Source organism: Hypanus sabinus, chromosome 7 (assembly GCF_030144855.1).
Source record: "Hypanus sabinus isolate sHypSab1 chromosome 7, sHypSab1.hap1, whole genome shotgun sequence".
Classification (NCBI taxonomy): Eukaryota; Metazoa; Chordata; class Chondrichthyes; order Myliobatiformes; family Dasyatidae; genus Hypanus; species Hypanus sabinus.
In genome coordinates, this window is record NC_082712.1 from 114,830,685 (window position 1) to 114,849,443 (window position 18,759).

Here is an 18,759-nt window from a genome sequence, read left to right on the forward strand (position 1 = left end):
TGGAATTCAGGAATGGGAAAGTGTAGTAACACTTATAGGGGTGTATTATAGACCACCTAATGGGGAGCAAGAATTGGAGGAGCAAATTTGTAAGGAGATAGCAGATATTTGTAGTAAGTACAAGGTTGTGATTGTGGGAGATTTTAATTTTCCACACTTAGATTGGGAAGCCCATACTGTAAAAGGGCTGGATGGTTTGGAGTTTGTAAAATGTGTGCAGGTTAGTTTTTTGCAGCAATACATAAAGGTACCAACTAGAGAAGGGGCAGAGTTGGATCTTCTGTTAGGGAATGAGATAGGTCAGGTGACGGAGGTATGTGTTGGGGAGCACTTCAGGTCCAGTGATCACAATGCCATTAGTTTCAATATAATTATGGAGAAGGATAGGACTGGGCCCAGGATTGAGATTTTTGATTGGAGAAAGGCTAACTTTGAGGAGATGTGAAAGGATTTAGAAGGAGTGGAGTGGGACAATTTGTTTTATGGGAAAGATGTAATAGAGAAATGGAGGTCATTTAAAGGTGAAATTTTGAGGGTGCAGAATCTTTATGTTCCTGTTAGGTTGAAAGGAAAGGTTAAAAGTTTGAGAGAGCCATGGTTTTCAAGGGATATTGGAAACTTGGTTCAGAAAAAGAGAGAGAGATATACGATACATATTGGCAGCATGGAGTAAATGAGGTGCTCGAGGAATATAAAGAATGTAAAAAGAATCTTAAGAAACAAATTAGAAAAGCTAAGATACGAGGTTGCTTTGGCAAGTAAGGTGAAAATAAATCCAAAGGGTTTCTACAGTTATATTAATAGCAAAAGGATAGTGAGTAATAAAATTGGTCCCTTAGAGAATCAGAGTGGACAGCTATGTGTGGAGCCAAAAGAGATGGGGGAGATTTTGAACAATTTCTTTTCTTCAGCATTCACTAAAGAGAAGGATATTGAATTGTGTAAGGTAAGGGAAACAAGTAGGGTAAATATGGAAACTATGATGATTAAAGAAGAGGAAGTATTGGTGCTTTTAAAGAATATAAAAGTGGATAAGTCTCCAGATCCTGACAAGATGTGCCCTAGGACCTTGAGGGAAGTTAGTGTAGAAATAGCAGGGGTTCTAACAGAAATATTTCAAATGTCATTAAAAACGGGGAAGGTGCCGGAGGATTGGCATATTGTTCATGTGGTTCCATTGTTTAAAAAGGGTTCTAAGAGTAAACCTAGCAATTATTGGCCTGTAAGTTTGACGTCAGTGCTGGGTAAATTAATGGAAAGTATTCTTAGAGATGATATATATAATTATCTGGATAGACAGGGTCTGACTAGGAACAGTCAACATGGATTTGTGTGTGGATTATTAATTAGTGGTTTGTTAGATTAGTTCTTGTTTTTTGTGGTAATATTTTTTTTCTCTTTTCTTCTTTTTCTGTTTTTTTATATTGATATACCTAGTTTTTTTGTCTTGTCCATATTATATTTGTATCACATATGATTTGGGAAGACTTAACTATATTGTACTTATTGCTTATGTATCCTTTTATGCTCATTTTAATTTTGTAATTTTGTAATCCCAATAATTATGTATCAATCTTACCATGCTGATATTAATAAAAAGATTGAAAAAGAAAGAAAGATATGTGCGTGGAAGGTCATTTTGACAAATCTTATTGAATTTTTTGAAAAGGTTACTAGGCAGGTTGATGAGGGTAAAGCAGTGGATGTTGTCTATATGGACTTCAGTAAGGCCTTTGACAAGGTTCCACACAGAAGGTTAGTTAGGAAGGTTCAATCGTTAGGTATTAATATTGAAGTAGAAAAATGGATTCAACAGTGGCGGGATGGGAGATGCCAGAGAGTAGTGGTGAATAATTGTTTGTCAGGTTGGAGGCCGGTACCTAGTGGTGTGCCTCAGGGATCTGTACTGGGTCCAATGTTATTTGTCATATACATTAATGATCTGGATGATGGGGTGGTAAGTATGCAGATGATACTAAGATAGGTGGCATTGTGGATAATTAAGTAGGTTTTCAAAGCTTGCAGAAAGATTTAAGCCAGTTAGAAGAGTGGGCTGAAAGATGGCAGATGGAGTTTAATGCTGTTAAGTGTGAGGTGCTAAATTTTGGTAGGAATAATCTAAATAGGACATACATGATAAATGGTAGGGCATTGAGGAATGCAGTAGAACAGAGTGATCTAGGAATAATGGTGCATAGTTCCCTGAAGGTGGAATCTCATGTGGATAGGGTGGTGAAGAAAGCTTTTGGTATGCTGGCCTTTATAAATCAGAGCATTGAGTATAGGAGTTAGGATGTAATGTTAAAATTGTACAAGGCATTGGTGAGGCCAAATTTGGAGAATTGTGTACAGTTCTGGTCACCGAATTACAGGAAAGATGTCAACAAAATAGAGAGAGTACAGAGGAGATTTACTAGAATGTTATCTGGGTTCCAGCACCTAAGTTACAGAGAAAGGTTGAACAAGTTAGGTCTTTATTCTTTGGAGTGTAGAAGGTTGAGGGGAGACTTGATAAAGGTATTTAAAATTATGAGGGGGATAGATAGAGTTGACATGGATAAGCTTTTTCCATTGAGAGTAGGGGAGATTCAAACAAGAGGACATGAGTTGAGAGTTAAGGGGCAAAAGTTTAGGGCTAACATGAGGGGAACTTCTTTACTCAGAGAGTGGTAGCCGTGTGGATCGAGCTTCTGGTAGAAGTGGTAGAGGCAGGTTCGATTTTGTCATATAAAAAAAAATTGGATAGGTATATGGACAGGAAAGGAATGGAGGGTTATGGGCTGAGTGCAGGTAGGTGGGACTAGGTGAGAGTAAGCGCTCGACACGGACTAGAAGGGCCAAGATGGCCTGTTTCCGTTGTTATATGGTTATATCTCCCTCATGACTTCCCTCCAATCACTTCAAATCCAAACATTTTGCATGCATTAATTATTTACGCCCTCAGAAAAAGGTCTCTGGCTATCCACTCCTATCATCTTGCACGCCTCCAACAGCTCACCTCTCATCCTCCATCTCTTCGAAGAGAAAAGCCACAGTTTGCTCAACCTGTCTTCAAAACACATGGCCTTTAGATCAGGCAGTGTCCTAATAAATCTCCTCTGCACCCTCCCTAAAGTTTCCTCATACTTCCAGTAATGAGATGATCATCACTGAACACAATGCAGTACTCTAAATGTGGTCTAACTAGGGTTTTGAAGAGCTGCAACATTGCTTTGTGGCTTTTGAACTCAATCCTGTCAACAAACCACACAACTTCTTAACAACCCTACCAGCTTTTGCGGCATCTTTGAGGGTTCCATTGAAATAGAAGCTAACTTTTGTGCTCTTCTTTCATTTTAAACAGATCTAGAACCGACAACGGTTCCACTGGCAGAGGACCGTGGGGTTTTTACTGGCACCACAGTGGGAGCAGCCGAACCCTTTGCACCAGTGCAGACTGATCCCTGGACAACCGCAGTGCTCCCACTATCGGAAACACTCACAGAATCGGCTTCCCCCAGTGTGCGGCTGACCAGACTAACATCTGCCACAGCTCCAGGATTCACAAGGAAAGCTATCCTCTCACTCACAAGGCCGGAACATCTGTTAAACAGCCTCTCTGGATCTCCAAGTACAAGAACACACACCATAGGGGTGGTGGATGGCTCAGGATCTGCTGCTGGGAGAGAGCCATACAGTGAGTCAACAGGCCAGACTCCATTGACCTGGGATGACCACATGACAAAACCTACCTCAGAGACAGACTTGCCCACCACTGGGTCGACTGCTCTACCCTCTCCTCCATCTCTGCCTCTCGACGACCGCCAAGCAGTTAACTTAGGCACTGAGGCCGAACTGCGAGCCAACCACGTAACAGAAATCCCATTTTCTGCAGAGTTGCAAAGCGAGCCAGAGGTAGGTTTTGCAACTATCAGGAGAACTGCGCTCCCTTCCCCTCTGGCCTCAGACAGCAGCCCAACACTTGCTGCAACCCAAGAAAGGAAAGAGCACACTAGGCTCATCAGTGAAGTACCGTCAGAGTTGGAGCTCGTTAAAGCTGAACCTCATTCAGATAGTGTCTCAGTGACCACAGGTAGCACCACTCCCCCTTCCCCTCCCACTGCACCTGTGGACAACAGCCTCAGGTACAACAAGGAGGTATACAGCCCCAAGGGTGAATCAAACAGTCTGAATTCCCATTCAGACCCGACGGATTTCTCAGAGTTTCAGCTCAGTACTGAAGGTGATCCTGAGAGTGCTTCTGGTCTTTTCACATCGCACAGGCTTACTAACCTCTCCTTTGACCCAGCAGCTGTCACTGTGCTAGACACAACGTGGGCACCTTCCAGCTCACCCTCCTCTGAGTCTCGGGGCCAACCTGCCGACAGTGGGAATACTCCCGAAATCTTGGACTTTTCCCCTACAGAGATTCGTTTGGATCACAGTACGGGGTTAAGTAACGAGTTAAGACTGGCTGCCTCAGCCTCTGCAGAGACGTCTGTCCCATTTGGAGAAAGTGGGAGTACATCTGATATACTGAGCTTAGAGACACAGGAGACTGCAACGAGATTTTCCCAAGAGATCACCATAAATATTGAACTGGCAACAGAACCCAGCAGCCAACCTCCTGACATTAACACATCAAAGAGGACGTTCGATCCTCCAGTGGGATCCACTCTGCAGGCTGTTGATTTTGACCTGACCCGGTCTGTGAGACCCCCTGACCACTCCTCTGCTGTTGCCATGCCCTTTGTCACTACCCAGGAGCCAGTGACTTCCACTCTGCCTCCTTCACCGGAAGTGCCCCCCATTGTCCCATCAACCACTGCCAAGAAGAAGGTAAACCAAGTTGAGTCCTCTCCACACACCACAGTTCAACCAACACACACCAGCCCAGAGCTGTCAGGCACCACAGAAGTCTACTCCACCATTGTCTTTGGACCAACCACTTCATCACCTATAGCAACCAGCCAGGTGTACCAAGTGTCATCGTCTACAGTGGGACAAGAGCAGAAAGGTGAGCTTGCCTTATGGAATCACTCAACAATAGGCTTTCCCTCTCCCCACTTTCTTGTTCTGGCTTCTGCCCCCTTGCTTTCCACTGCTGATGAGGGTTCTTTGTCTGAAACATTAACTTTCCATTTTCTTCCTTAGATGCCGAGTTCCTCCAGTGTATTTTATGTGTGTCTAAAGATTTCCAGCATCTGCAGATACTCTTGTGTGCATAACAGGATAGGCTGTAGTTGCCTTCAAACTGCAGATTTATACAGGCTTTCTCAATCACACTTTAACCAATGCAGTTATCATAATAGTATTACTGATCATCAATCGTGTTACAGAAACATTCTTTAGAGCAGAACTATCTGTAAGCTCCATCTTCATTGCCACAGCCCTGATGATGATAACTTACAATTCATAATGATCAGTAATTCAACCCCTTCTCCTATTGTAAAATTTACTCTTGCTGTATTCCATAAAGAGCATTCCATCCGAATGCATTAAGGCTTGGAGTGCTAACTGTTCTGCACATGACCACAAGCAAAAGCCAAAAGTTGAAGCCACTGTTCTGCACATCACTGAAACCAGCCTTTCCTCCATGGATCCTGCCACCCCAAGTAAAGCAGCATCATCAAAGCTGGCAGCCGCTCCAGGCATGGGCATCTCTTTTCTCCATTCCCGCTGGGCAGAAGACACAAAACCCTGAGAGCTTGTACCACCAAGCACAGGACAGCTTCATGCTGCTGTTGTGAGACAATTGAATGGTTCTCTATACAATAAGATGGACTTTGTCCTCACAATCTTCCTCATAATGATCTTGTATCTTCTAATTTACCTGCACCTCACTTTCTCTGTGGCAGTTACACTTTATTCTGCATTCTGTTATTGATTTATTTTGTTCTACCTCAATGGTCTGTGTAATGAATTGATCTCTGTGTACAGTATGCAAGACAAGCTTTTCACTGAACCTTGGTTTATTATTGTCTCATGGACCAATTCAACACATTTCATTTCAATTCATTTAATTTCAATTCAGTTCAAAGCAAATGCATCTAACTGGAGAGCCTGCATTTGATACTTTCCTTGTTTCATTAAATGTTGCTGAACATTAGGCTTCTCATCCCTGCCGTAACTCTGGCACTCTAACCTCTTCTTTCACTCCTGGTCACTAGCGACCCCCTCCTTCAGAATCAGGTTTATTATTACTCACATATGTCAAGAATCATGTTGTTTTGTAGCAGTACATAAAAGCTTTTATCAGTTACAATTAATCAATCAATAAATAAATAAACGAAAGGGGCAAATGAGGAAGAGCGAAGTAGTGTTCATGGGTCATTCAGAAATCTGATGGCAGAGGGAAAATGCTTTTTCCTGAAATGCTGAGCAAAGCTCTTCAAGCTCCAGTGTCCCCTCACCAATGGAAGTAATGAGAAGGGGCATTTCCAAGCTGGTGAGGGTCCTTATTGGTGGCTACCTCCTTCTTGAGGAGCTACGGTTTCTACTCCTTCCCTACTGGCTTTCCCTCCTGTCGTTCGTTAATATTGTTCACATGCCCCATGCCTACACTCCTTGGAAATACAACTTCTCGTACAAGAACACAAGAAAATGGGAGCAAAACTGGGCTCAGCCCCTCAACCTGTCCCCACCCCTTCACTCCTCGTTAACCCCGATCCTCCTCCCCATCCCTACACTGATTAACCCTCACCCTCCTCCCCACCCCTTCACTCCTTGTTAACCCGATCCTCCCCACCCCTTCACTCCTCGTTAACCCGATCCTCCCCATTCCTTCACTCCTCGTTAACCCGATCCTCCCCACCCCTTCACTCCTCGTTAACCTGATCCTCCTCTCCCACATCTTCACTCCTCGTTAACCCAATCCTCCCCATTCCTTCACTCCTCGTTAACCCCGATCCTCCTCTCCCACATCTTCACTCCTCGTTAACCCCGATCCTCCTCTCCCACATCTTCACTCCTCGTTAACCCTGATCCTTCCCATTTCCTCACTCCTCGTTAACCCCAATCCTCCTTACCCTCCCCATCACTCCTCGTTAACCCCAATCCTCCTTACCCTCCCCATCACTCCTCGTTAACCCCAATCCTCCTCACCCTCCCCATCACTCCTCGTTAACCCCAATCCTCCTTACCCTCCCCATCACTCCTCGTTAACCCCAATCCTCCTTACCCTCCCCATCACTCCTCGTTAACCCCAGTCCTCCTCACCCTCCCCATCACTCCTCGTTAACCCCAATCCTCCTCACCCTCCCCATCACTCCTCGTTAACCCCAATCCTCCTCACAATCCCCATCACTCCTCGTTAACCCCAATCCTCCTCACCCTCCCCATCACTCCTCGTTAACCCCAATCCTCCTCACCCTCCCCATCACTCCTCGTTAACCCCAATCCTCCTCACCCTCCCCATCACTCCTCGTTAACCCCAATCCTCCTCACCCTCCCCATCACTCCTCGTTAACCCCAATCCTCCTCACAATCCCCATCACTCCTCGTTAACCCCAATCCTCCTCACCCTCCCCATCACTCCTCGTTAACCCCAATCCTCCTCACCCTCCCCATCACTCCTCGTTAACCCCAATCCTCCTCACCCTCCCCATCACTCCTCGTTAACCCCAATCCTCCTCCCCCACTCCTCACTCTTTGTTAACCTTTATTATTGCCTAACTGCATTTAATATTAGTACCTTTTCCTTACTTTCACGTTCCATTAGGCACAGTCTTCACTTCATTTTACATTTGAGTATCAGCAATTCTTTCCCTTTACCTGTCCTTAATACAGTACCTGCTTATTCCCCCGCTTTCATTCTGGTTAATATTGCCTCTCTCTTCCCAATCTTTTCCTGTATTATTCCAGTAACGGCCTCCATCACAGCTGAGGATCATCCTTTGTTAGGGAGTGTTAGCTGGCTTGGAGTCACGAATGTTCACACACAGATACACCTGCCAGGTGTGTGCAAACAGTGGAGTTACAAAACAAGCTGCACGGGGGTAGATAGAGTCATTGAATCAAGTGACAAGTAGAGTCACTGCCTCTGAATATAAAAGCAAGGATGTAATGTTGAGACTTTATAAAGCGTTGGTGAGGCCTCACTTGGAGTATTGTGAGCAGATTTGGGCCCCTTATCTTAGAAAGAATGTGTTGAAACTGGGAGAGGTTTCAAAGCAGACTCATGAAAATGATTCCAGGGTTGAATGGCTTGTCATATGGATAACGTTTGATGGCTCTGGGCCTGTACAGGCAGTCCCCAGGTTACGTATAAGTTCCGTTCCTGAGTCCATCTTTAAGTCGGATTTGTACGTAAGTTGGAACAAGTACATCCGGTATTATTTAATGTTAGTTAGTCAAACGTTTGTCTTAGTATATAGTATATATTTTACCTTTCTATGAATATAAAACACTTAAGAAATGTATGTATTCCAATAATTAAACCACTGCGTTGCTTAGTAATAATTGTAGCTTTCATCGGGGCAGAGCCTTTCACATGTTTCATTATTCTCACTTTATCCGTTATTCTTTAAAATTGTTCCAATTGTTGACCGACTGTTGCCTAATGCTTTTCCAATGACCGATGGCGTTTCACCTCTTTCCAAACGCTTTATTATTTCCACTTTATTTTCAATCATGATCGCTTCCTGTCAATGGAACAGAAACACTGCAGACGGCGGGTCCTGACCTGCGCCAACTTCCGAGGTCCGCTGGGTCCTAAGGACCACAGCACTGAATTCCCCGGGTCCTAAGCTCCACTGCACTGAGACAGGTTAAATGGGACAAGTGGGGGCTGTGCTGGGTTTGGGTATTTGATCCTCTACAATATTCCACGTGGGAATTTAAACTGGAGGTAGCAGTGTTGTTTTGTACGAGGTCGAGTTGCGACCTCAACATCAACCCGCTACAGATAGTACGGGAGTCACTGGATCGACGTCAAACTAGCACAGGAGCGGTCTGTCACTAAATTGAACCCGGGAATCTCCTTTCTCTAGCCCAGTGCTGATCTGACTGCGCCACCAGCCGACCGGGACAGGGGTAGGGTGGGGCGGGGTCAGATTGAATCTTACTAAGAAAAATTTAAGCCAACTACAAAGTTAAACACTCAACAGAGTGTCAACGGCAACGACTTAAAATGGCGGACGGCATTCTCCTTCCTCGGTGTAGGTCGGACGTTCGTAACTCGGGGACTACCTGTATTCACTAGAATTCAGAAGAATGAGAGACGACCTCATTGATAACTATTGAATGATGAAAGGCCTAGATGGAGTGGATGTGGAGAGAATGTTTCCTATGGTGGAAGAGTCCATGACCAGAGGACACAGACTCAGAATAGAGGGGCACCCTTTTAGAACACAGATGAGGAGGAATTTCTTCAGCCAGAGAGGTAAATCTGTTGAATTTGTTGCCAAAGGCAGCTGTGAATGCTAAGTCATCATATTTAAGAGAATGAAGTGATATGGAGAGAAGACAGGAGATTGGGGCTGAGAGAAAAATTGGATCAGCCATAATAAAATGGTGGAGCATACTCAATGGACCAAATGTCCAAATTCTGCTCCTATACCTTATGGTTCAATCTGACCTTGGCTCTTGGCTGTATACCTTCTCCCCCATTCCAAATACTTGCAAGTGGGCAGGTAATTTAGCTACTGTAGATTACCCCTGGTGTGTGGGTGAGTGATGGAATCTCAGATTCTATCATTCTCTGAACCAGAAACACTCAGCAGGTCAGGCAGCATCTGAAGTGAGAGAAACATGTTTAATGTCTCGGGTTGAAGATCCATTGCTAAAAGTGATTGTAGACTTCAGAAAGGGTAAGATGAAGGAACACATACCAATCCACATAGAGAAATCAGAAGTGGAGAAAGTGAACAGCTTCAAGTTCCTAGGTGTCAAGATCTTTGAGGATCTAACCTGGTCCCAACATATCGATGTAGTTATAAAGAAGGCAAGACAATGGCTATACTTTATTAGGAGTTTGAAGAAATTTGGCATGTTAACAAATACACTCAAAAAATTTCTATACTTGTATAGTGGAGAACATTCTGACAGGCTGCATCACTGTCTGGTATGGGGGGGGGGGTGCTACTGCAAAGGACTGAAAGAAGCTGCAGAAGGTTGTAAATCCAATCAGCTCCATCTTGGGCACTAGCCTATACAGTACCCAGGACATCTTCAGGGAGCGGTGTCTCAGAAAGGCAGCGTCCATTATTAAGGACATCCAGCACCCAGGGCTGCCCTTTTCTCACTGTTACCATCAGGTAGGAGATAGAGAAGCCTGAAGGCACACACTCAGCGATTCAGAAACAGCTTCTTCTCCTCTGTCATCTGATTCCTAAATGGACATTGAATCCTTGGACACTACAGCACTTTTTTTAAATATACATTATTTCTGTTTTTGCACATTAAAAAAAAAATCTACTCAATATATGTAATTGATTTACTTGTTTATTTATTATTTATTTTATTTTATCATTATTTTTCTCTGCTAAATTATGTAGTAAATTGTACTGCTGCTGCTAAGTTAACAAATTTCATGTCACGTGCCACTGATAATAAACCTGATTCTGTTTCTAATTCTAACAAAGGCTCTGGAATCTGAAACGCTTCCTCTGTTTCTCTCTCCTCAGATGCTGGTTTCCAGCATTCTCTGATTTTAACTCAGATTTCCAGCATCTGCAGTTTTCTTTTGATTTTCAGTGCACAACAGCTGGGCATGTTTGAGGGGTTAAAATACATGGCTGGCTGGTGGAGATTACTTTGTGTGAGATGGAAGAGTTCTAGAAGAGCTACAGCCTCCTGGATTACCACATCTGCACCAGGTGTACCAAGCTTCAGCTCCTCAGAGAATGTGTGAAGGCGTGTTACTGAACTGGAGCTGTAGTTCGGTGACCTTTGGCTCATGCAGGAAAATGAGGAGGTGATAGATAGGAACTCCAGTGAGGAAGTCGCCCTAAGCTGCAGGAGGCCAGTAGCTGGGTGATTGTCAGGAGAGGGAAAGAATTGTGCAGAGTACCCCTGTGGCCATTCCCCTCAGTAATAAGTATGCTCACTTGGGTACTGTTAGGGGGAATGACCTACCGGGTGAGACCTTCAGTGAATGGGCATTGAGTCTGTCACAGTGACTCAAAAGGGAAGCGAGGAGAAAAGGACTGCAGTAGTGATAAGAGATTCCACAGTCAGAGAAGTAGACATGAGATTCTGTGGATGGGATAGAGGCACATGGATGGCATGTTCCTTCCCAGGTGCCAGGGTCAGGGACATCTGGGATTGGGTCCATGGGGGAGGGTGAGCAGCTAGAAGTCTTGGTACATATTGGCACCAGTGACATAGGTCAGAAAAAGGAGGTCTTGAAAATAGATTTGAGGAAGCTAGGTAGAAAGCTGAAAAGTGGGAGCTCAAGGTAGTAACCTCTTGGTTGCTGCCTGTGCCACACTGCAGTGAAGGTCATTATAGGGTGATTTTGCAAATGACTGCGTGTCTGAGGAACTAGTTCGGTGGGTTTCTGTATCATTGGGATCACTTCTAGAGAAGGTATGACCCGTACAAAAGGGACAGGTTATAGCTGAACCCGAGGGGGACCGATATCCTTGCAGGCAGGTTTGCTAGAGTTGTTGAGAAGGGTTTAAACTAATTTGGCAGGGGGATGGGAAACTGGGTGATAGGGCTAAGGATGGGGCAGTTAGTATACAAACAAAGGCAATGTACAGTGAGACTATCAGGAAGGACAGGCAGATGAGAGGGCAAAATTGCAGCCATTGAGATGAGTTGCAGTACAACGGACAGACAAAATCAAAAAGGGTGATGAATACAGGATTAAAGGTTCTATAGTTGAATGCACACAGTACACAGAATAGGTAGAGGATTTTGTAGCATAGTTAGATTGGCAGGTATGACGTGTGGGCGTCACTGAGTCACGGCTGAAAGGTTATAGTTGGGAGCTTAATATCCAAGTATACACATTATATTAAAAGGACTGCCAGCTAGTCATGGCTCTGTTGGTAATAAATGAAATCGAATCTTTAGAAAGAGGTGACATAGGATCAGAAGATGTAGTATCATTGTAGGTAGAGTTAAGAAACTGCAAGGGTAAAAAGACCCTGATGGGAGTTATATACAGATCCCCCAAACAATAAGCCAGGATGTGAGCTACAAATTACAGCTCAAATTGGAAAATGTATTACAAAAGAGAAATGTTACAATAGTCATGGGGGATTTCAATATGGATTCAATATGGAGGTGGTTTGAGAAAGTCAGATTGGTGCTGATTTTGGATCCCAAGAGAGAGAATTTGTGAGCTGGCTTTTTAGAGCAGTTTGTGGTTGAGCCCACTAGGGGATCAGCTACTCTGGATTGGGTGTTATGTAATGAACCATAATTGATTAGGGAGCTTAAGGTAACGGAACCTTCACACTGTAATTTAAGAAAGAGAAGCTAAAGTCAAATATATTATTATTACAGTGGAGTAAAAGGGAATTACTGAGGCATGAGAGACATACTAGCCAAAGTTGATTGGAAGGGTACACTAGCAGGGATGATGGCAAAGCAGCAATAACTGGACTTTCTGGGAGAAATTCAGTGGGCACAAGATAGATATATCACAAAGAAGAAGTATTCTGAAGGCAGGAGGTCACAACTGTGGCTGACAATGGAAATCAAAGCCAACATATGAGCCAAAGAGAGGGCACATAATAGAACAAAAATTAGTGGGAACTTAGAGGATTGGGAAGCTTTAAAAACTAACAGAAGGCAACAAAAAGTCATAAGGAAGCAAAAGATAAAATATGAAGGTAAGCTAACCAATAATATAAAGGAAGATACCAGAGTTTTTCAGATAATATGAATAGTAAGAGAGACAAGAGAAGATATTGGGCCGCTGATAAATGATGCTGGAGAGGTTGTAATGGGGGATAAGGAATTGACAGATAAACTGATTAACTATTTTGCATCTGTCTTCACTATGGAAGACACTAGCAGTATGCCAGGTGTTTGAGAATGTCAGAGGGCAGAAGTTAGTGCAGTTGCTATTACTTGGTGCTTGGGAAGGTGAAAGGTCTAAAGGTAAGTCACCTGGACCAGATGGACTACACCCCACGATTCTGAAAGAGAAAGCTGAAGAGATTGTGGAAGCATTTTTACTGATCTTTCAATAATCACCAAATCCAGACATGCTTCCAGAGGACTGGAAAATTGTAATTGTCACTCCACTCTTCAAGAAGGAGGAGAAGCAGAAGGAAGAAAATTATAGGTGATTTATTCTGACCTCAGTGGTCGGGAAGATGTTGAGTTGATTATTAAGGATGAGGTCTCAGGATACTTGGGGGCACATGATAAAATAGGCTGTAGTCGGCATGGTTTCTTTAAGGAAAAACCTTGCCTGACAAATTAGAGGGCATTCTTTGAAGAAATTACAAGTAGGATTAATAAATGAGAATTGGTAGATGTTGTGTACTTGGATTTTCAGAAGGCCTTTGACAAGGTGCTTAAGAGCCCAAGGTATTACAGGAAGGATACTAGCATGGATAGATCATTGGGTGATTGACAGGAGGCAGAACGAATAAAGGGAGCCTTTTCTGATTGGCTGCCAGTGACTAGTGGTGTTCTGCAGGGGACAGTGTTGGGACCACTTCTTTTCATGTTGTATGTCAATGATTTGGATGATGGAACCAATGGTTTTGTGGATGATGTGAAGATAGATGGCAGGCAGGAAGGCTGCAGAGGATCCAGTCAGATTAGGAGAATGGGCAAAGAAGTTGCAGATGAAATACAGTATCAGGAAGTGTATGGTCACACAGTTTGGTAAAAGGAATAAAAGTGTAGATTATTTTTTAAATGAGGAGAAAATCAAAAAAATTGATGTCCAGTGGAACTTGGGAGCTTACATACAGGGTTTCCTAAAAGTGAACTTACAGGTTGAGTCTGTGGCGAGGGAGGCAAATGCAATGTTAGTATTCATTTCAAGGGGACTAGAATTTAAAAACAAGGATGTAATGTTACGACTTGTTAAAGCACTGGTGAGGCCTCACGGAGCATTGTGAGCAGGTTTGGACTCCTTATCTAAGAAGAAATGTGCTGACTTTGGAGAGGGTTCAAAGGAGCGTTTTATGGCTCTAGGCCTGTTTTTGCTGTGATTTAAAAGAATGGCGTGGGTGGGATATCATTGAAACCTATCGAATTTTGAAAGGCCAAGATAGAGTATGTTTCCTGTAGTGGGGGAATCTAGAACCAGAGGGCACAACCTCAGAAAAGAGGGACATCCATTTGGAACAGAGATGAGGATGATGTTCTTTCGCCAAATGGTAGTGGATCTGCAGAAATTTTTTCCACAGATGGCTGTGGAGGCCAGGACTTTGACTATATTTAATGGGGAGGCTAATAGATTCTTGGTAAGTCAATGTGTGAAAGGTTCTGGGAGAAAGAAAGGGAATGGGGTTGAGAGAGAAATGCATCAGCCATGATCAAATGGCAAAATAGATGAGCTGAGTGGCCTAATTCTGCTCCTATGTCTTATGGTCTTATAATAAACTAACCAGCTGTGACACAGCCTGTCTCTCTGTGGTGAAGAGCAAAGTTTCTCAATGACAACTAGTGTTACAGTTTATGAATCTGTCCAGAGAGCTCACACACTTTCATGCGGCTTCCCCTCTCTGTTTGATAAACCCAACCATTTGATGGCTCTGGACCTGTTCACACTGGAGTATGGAGTATTGTGAGCAGTTTGGGGCTCCATCTCTACGAAAGGATGTGCTAGCATTGGACAGGGACTGGAGGAAGTTTACGAGAATATTTTCAGAAAGGAAAATGTTAATGCACAAGGAGCCTATGAATGTTTTGGGTCTGTACTCACTGGAATCTACAAGAATGAGGGCTAGCTCATTGAAATTTTACCAAATAGAGTGGATCTAGAGAGGATGCTTCCAATGGTGGGAGAGTCTTGGACCAGAGAGTACAGCCTCAGAACAGAAAAACATCCCTTTAGAACAGAGATGAGGAAGAATTTCTTTAGCCAGAGGTTGATGAATCTGTGGAATTCATTGCTGCAGATAGTTGCAGAGGCCAAGTAGACCAGAAATTACTACTCTGGAGGTCCTGTTACTCAGCTCTCTGCCTAGCTCTCTAAATTCTCTTTTCAGGACCTCTTTGCTTTTCCTTCTTAGGTCATTGGTACCAATACATACCAAGACATCTGGCTGCCCTCTCTCCCCCTCCAAAAGGCTGAGGACGTGAACTAAGACATCCCTGACCCTGACAACTGGGAGGCAACATACCATTCAAGTGTCCCGTTCATGTCTACAGAGCCTCCAGTCTGTTCCCCTGACTATTGAGTCCCCCATCACTACTGCTCCTCTCTTCTCCCTCTTTCCCTTTTGCACCACGGACCCATGCTCAGTGCCTGTAACCCTGTCTCCATGGCAATCTCCCAGGAGGTCATCTCCCACAACAGTATCCACAACGGTATACTTATTATTGAGGGGAATGGCCACAGGGGTGCTCTGCACTAACTGCTATTCACATTTCCATTTCCCCTGACAGTCACTTGGCTGCTCATCTCCTGCAATTTAGGGATGACTACTTCCCTGTAACTCTGATCAATTTTCTCCTCACTCTCTGGTACAAGATGAAGGTCATCCATCTGCTGCTCCAGATCCCTAACACGGTCTTCAAGGAACTGCAGCCAGATGCACTTCATGCAGATGTAATTCCCCAGGAAACTCTGGGTCTCCCAGGACTCCAACATCTGGCATGAAGAACACTAGGTATGGCAAGAGAAACAAAGGGAAACTTAACAGAAACTTATCCAGAGCCAATGCCTCTTTCGAGTTGAATCCTCTTTTGAGCCAAAGCCTGACAGTCCTACTCTCACCACTGGCCTCCTCCCAACAATGAAACATGAGGATTTTCATGCTTGTCCCTTCTGTACTTTTAAACAAGTGCTGCCAACCTGTGAGAAACCTTGTCACTGTGACTTGCTCCTGCCACCAGAATTCACTCGCCTACCTTACCAGGAGCAACTTACAGTGGCCAGTTAACCTCCCATCTCACTCGTCTTTGGGATGAAAGGTGAAACTGCTCACGGGGGGAACCACGCTATCACAGGGTGAATGTGCAATCTCTGCACAGATGGCACCAGTGAGTGAGCTGACTCAAGCTCATTTTAGCTTAAAAAAATAGGATGTCCTTGTTCTTTCATAAGGACTACTGAGACAGAGATAGATAGATAGATAGAGAGAGATAGCGAAAGAGAGAAGAGAGAGGGAGAGAGGGGTGGGGGGAAAAGAGGGGAAACAAATGGAGAGGGAAGAGGAGAGAGAAACAGAGAGGCAGGGAAAGAGAAACAGAGTGAAGAAGGAGAGGGTGAGAGAATTGGTGGATGAGAGAGAACAAAGAGGGAGAGAAACAGATCAAGATAGACAACAGAGAGAGACAGAGAGATGCAGAATTAGAGAGAGCAATAAGCCAAGTGGATTTTGGAAACAAAACAGTAACATCTGAGGAAACATGTGCTGTTGAAATGCATGTGCATGAGGATTTTCACATCACTGGAACTATGAGGGAGCATTGCAATCTGGATCTCACAAATCCATGTCCTGGAGTCTCAGGAGATGCAACTTAATTTGCATTTGGGTTCGTATTTTTCTGTTGATATGAGTTATTTGCAAAATCCTGCCCCTTTAACCTGGAATTCATTGTTTTTTTAAAATCCCTCTTGTCTCAAGCTCAGCCTAACATCACTAAGGGTTCAGATAACAATCTACTGCCAGAGAAGCAGCCAGAACCAACAGCTATGGGAAAGAAGTCTGCTGAAGCACAGCTGGGTAAGAAACCCACTCACATTAAACCTCTCCACAGTTCCCCACTCCTTCCGGTCAAACTTTTCCAACAAGTCCATCCTCACTGAACTGAGGGGACACATAACTCAGTTAGCCAGGAGAGAGCTTGAACCCTGCGCTGAAAGCACTAGCCAGCAGGTTGTGTCCTTGAGGTTCGTTGTGAAGCTCATTACCCCTCTGCAATGCCTTTACACTCAGGGTCATCTTGTGAAAGCATTGGAAATGCTCAAACGAACCGGACACATCTGAGAAGCAGAGCTAATGTTTCCAGTTGAAGAAATTTGCATAACTTTGATTTGTTGAATTCCCACTCTGCTGTGCAAAGACCCCAGCCAACCTCCCCCATACTCTTGTGTGGAGTCCATGCCACTCCTCTTGGGAAACTCCATCTCTCACAGAGGCCCACTGCCCACTGACTAGTTTTTGCTTGGAATCCCTATAGCCCACTGCCCCATTCCTGCAGGAAACCCGATGACCCACTGACTGGTTCCTGCTGGGAAGCCCTATCATTCACTGACTGGTGTCTGCTGAAAGCCTCATTGACCGAATACAAGTTCCTAGTGGGAAACCCCACCAGACATTGACTAATTTCCTGTCGGGAAATCCACTGAACAGTTCCTGCTGTGAAGCCCATCACCAGTTATCCACGTTCTTCCTCACACCCAAGCTCAGGTAAGGTGTCGGCAGCAGTGGATGATGGAGACGGACATAGAGTTCATAGAACTAAGGCAAAACAGCAATGAGGCTATAGACTGTGTACAGATTATAGTGGAATAGACACATACTATCTTGAGGCAAATTAGTGTGGGGAAATCCCCAAGGTCTGACAAAGTGTTCCTTCGGACCATGTGGGAGACTAGTCCAGCAATTGCAGGGGCCCTAGCAGAGGTATTTAAAATGTCATTCGTCATAGGTGAGTTGCTAGAGGACTGGAGGATAACTAATATTGTTCAAGATAGGCTCTATGAATAAGTAAGGACATTGTAGGCAGATAAGCCTGATATCAGTAGTGGGTAAATTAATGGAAGGTTTCCTAAGGGACACAATATGTAAGTATTTGATAGCCAGAGCCTGGATAGGGAGAGACTATGTGGCTTTGTGCATGGTGGGTCACATCTAACCAATCGAATAGTTTATTGAGGATGTTGCTACAGAAAAGTTGATGAAGGCAATGCAGTGAATGTTGTCAACATGGACTTTAAGAAAATCCTTGACAAGGTTCCACACAAGAGCCTTATCAAGAAGGTACAGTTGCTTGGCATTCAGGATGTGGTAGTAAATTGGATTCTGCATTGGCTTTGTGGGAGAAGCCAGAGAGTGGTAGTAGAGGGTTGCCTTTCTGACTGGAGGCCTATGACTAGTGGAGTTCTGCAGGGATTGATGCTGGGTCCATTGTTGTTTGTCATCTATATCAATGATCTGGATGATAATGTGGTTAACAGGATCTGAAATATATGTGGATGACACCAAGATTGGGGGTATAGTGGACAGCAAGGAAGACTATCAGAGCTTGCAATGGGGTCTAGACCAGCTTGAAAAGTAGGCTGAAAAATGGCAGATGGAATTTAATGCAGACGAGTGTGAGGTGTTGCACTTTGAGGGAACAAACCAGGTTAGGACTAACAGTGAATGGGAAGTGTGGTAGGACAGCGGGATCTGGGAATACAGATCCATTATTCTTTGAAAGTGGCTTCATAAGTAAATAGGGTCATAAAGAGATCTCTACGCATATTGGCCTTCATAGATCAAAGTATTAAATACAAAAGTTGGAGTTTTATATTAAAGTTGTCTAAAATGTTTGAGAGATTAAATTTGGAGTATTGTGTGTTGTTCTGGTCACGAACCTACAATACAACATACAAATCGTTTGTAGATATCAAAACTACACCTGTAAGAATCCCTGCAGCATCTGGTGACCCTGTAATCTCTGTCTCAGAGGCTGCTGACAGAATAT

At 44.0% G+C, this 18,759-nt stretch overlaps 1 protein-coding gene across 1 annotated transcript in view; it reads left to right on the top strand.

The window, feature by feature from the left end:
* The window catches only part of LOC132397114 (mucin-2-like), a 77,509-nt gene that overhangs the window by 41,403 nt on the left and 17,347 nt on the right, over window positions 1–18,759 (top strand). The window contains exons 6-7 of the mRNA XM_059975427.1: window positions 3,344–4,996; window positions 16,692–16,790. Coding sequence (XP_059831410.1) covers window positions 3,344–4,996; window positions 16,692–16,790 — 1,752 coding nt within the window. The remainder of the gene's footprint in view (window positions 1–3,343; window positions 4,997–16,691; window positions 16,791–18,759) is intronic.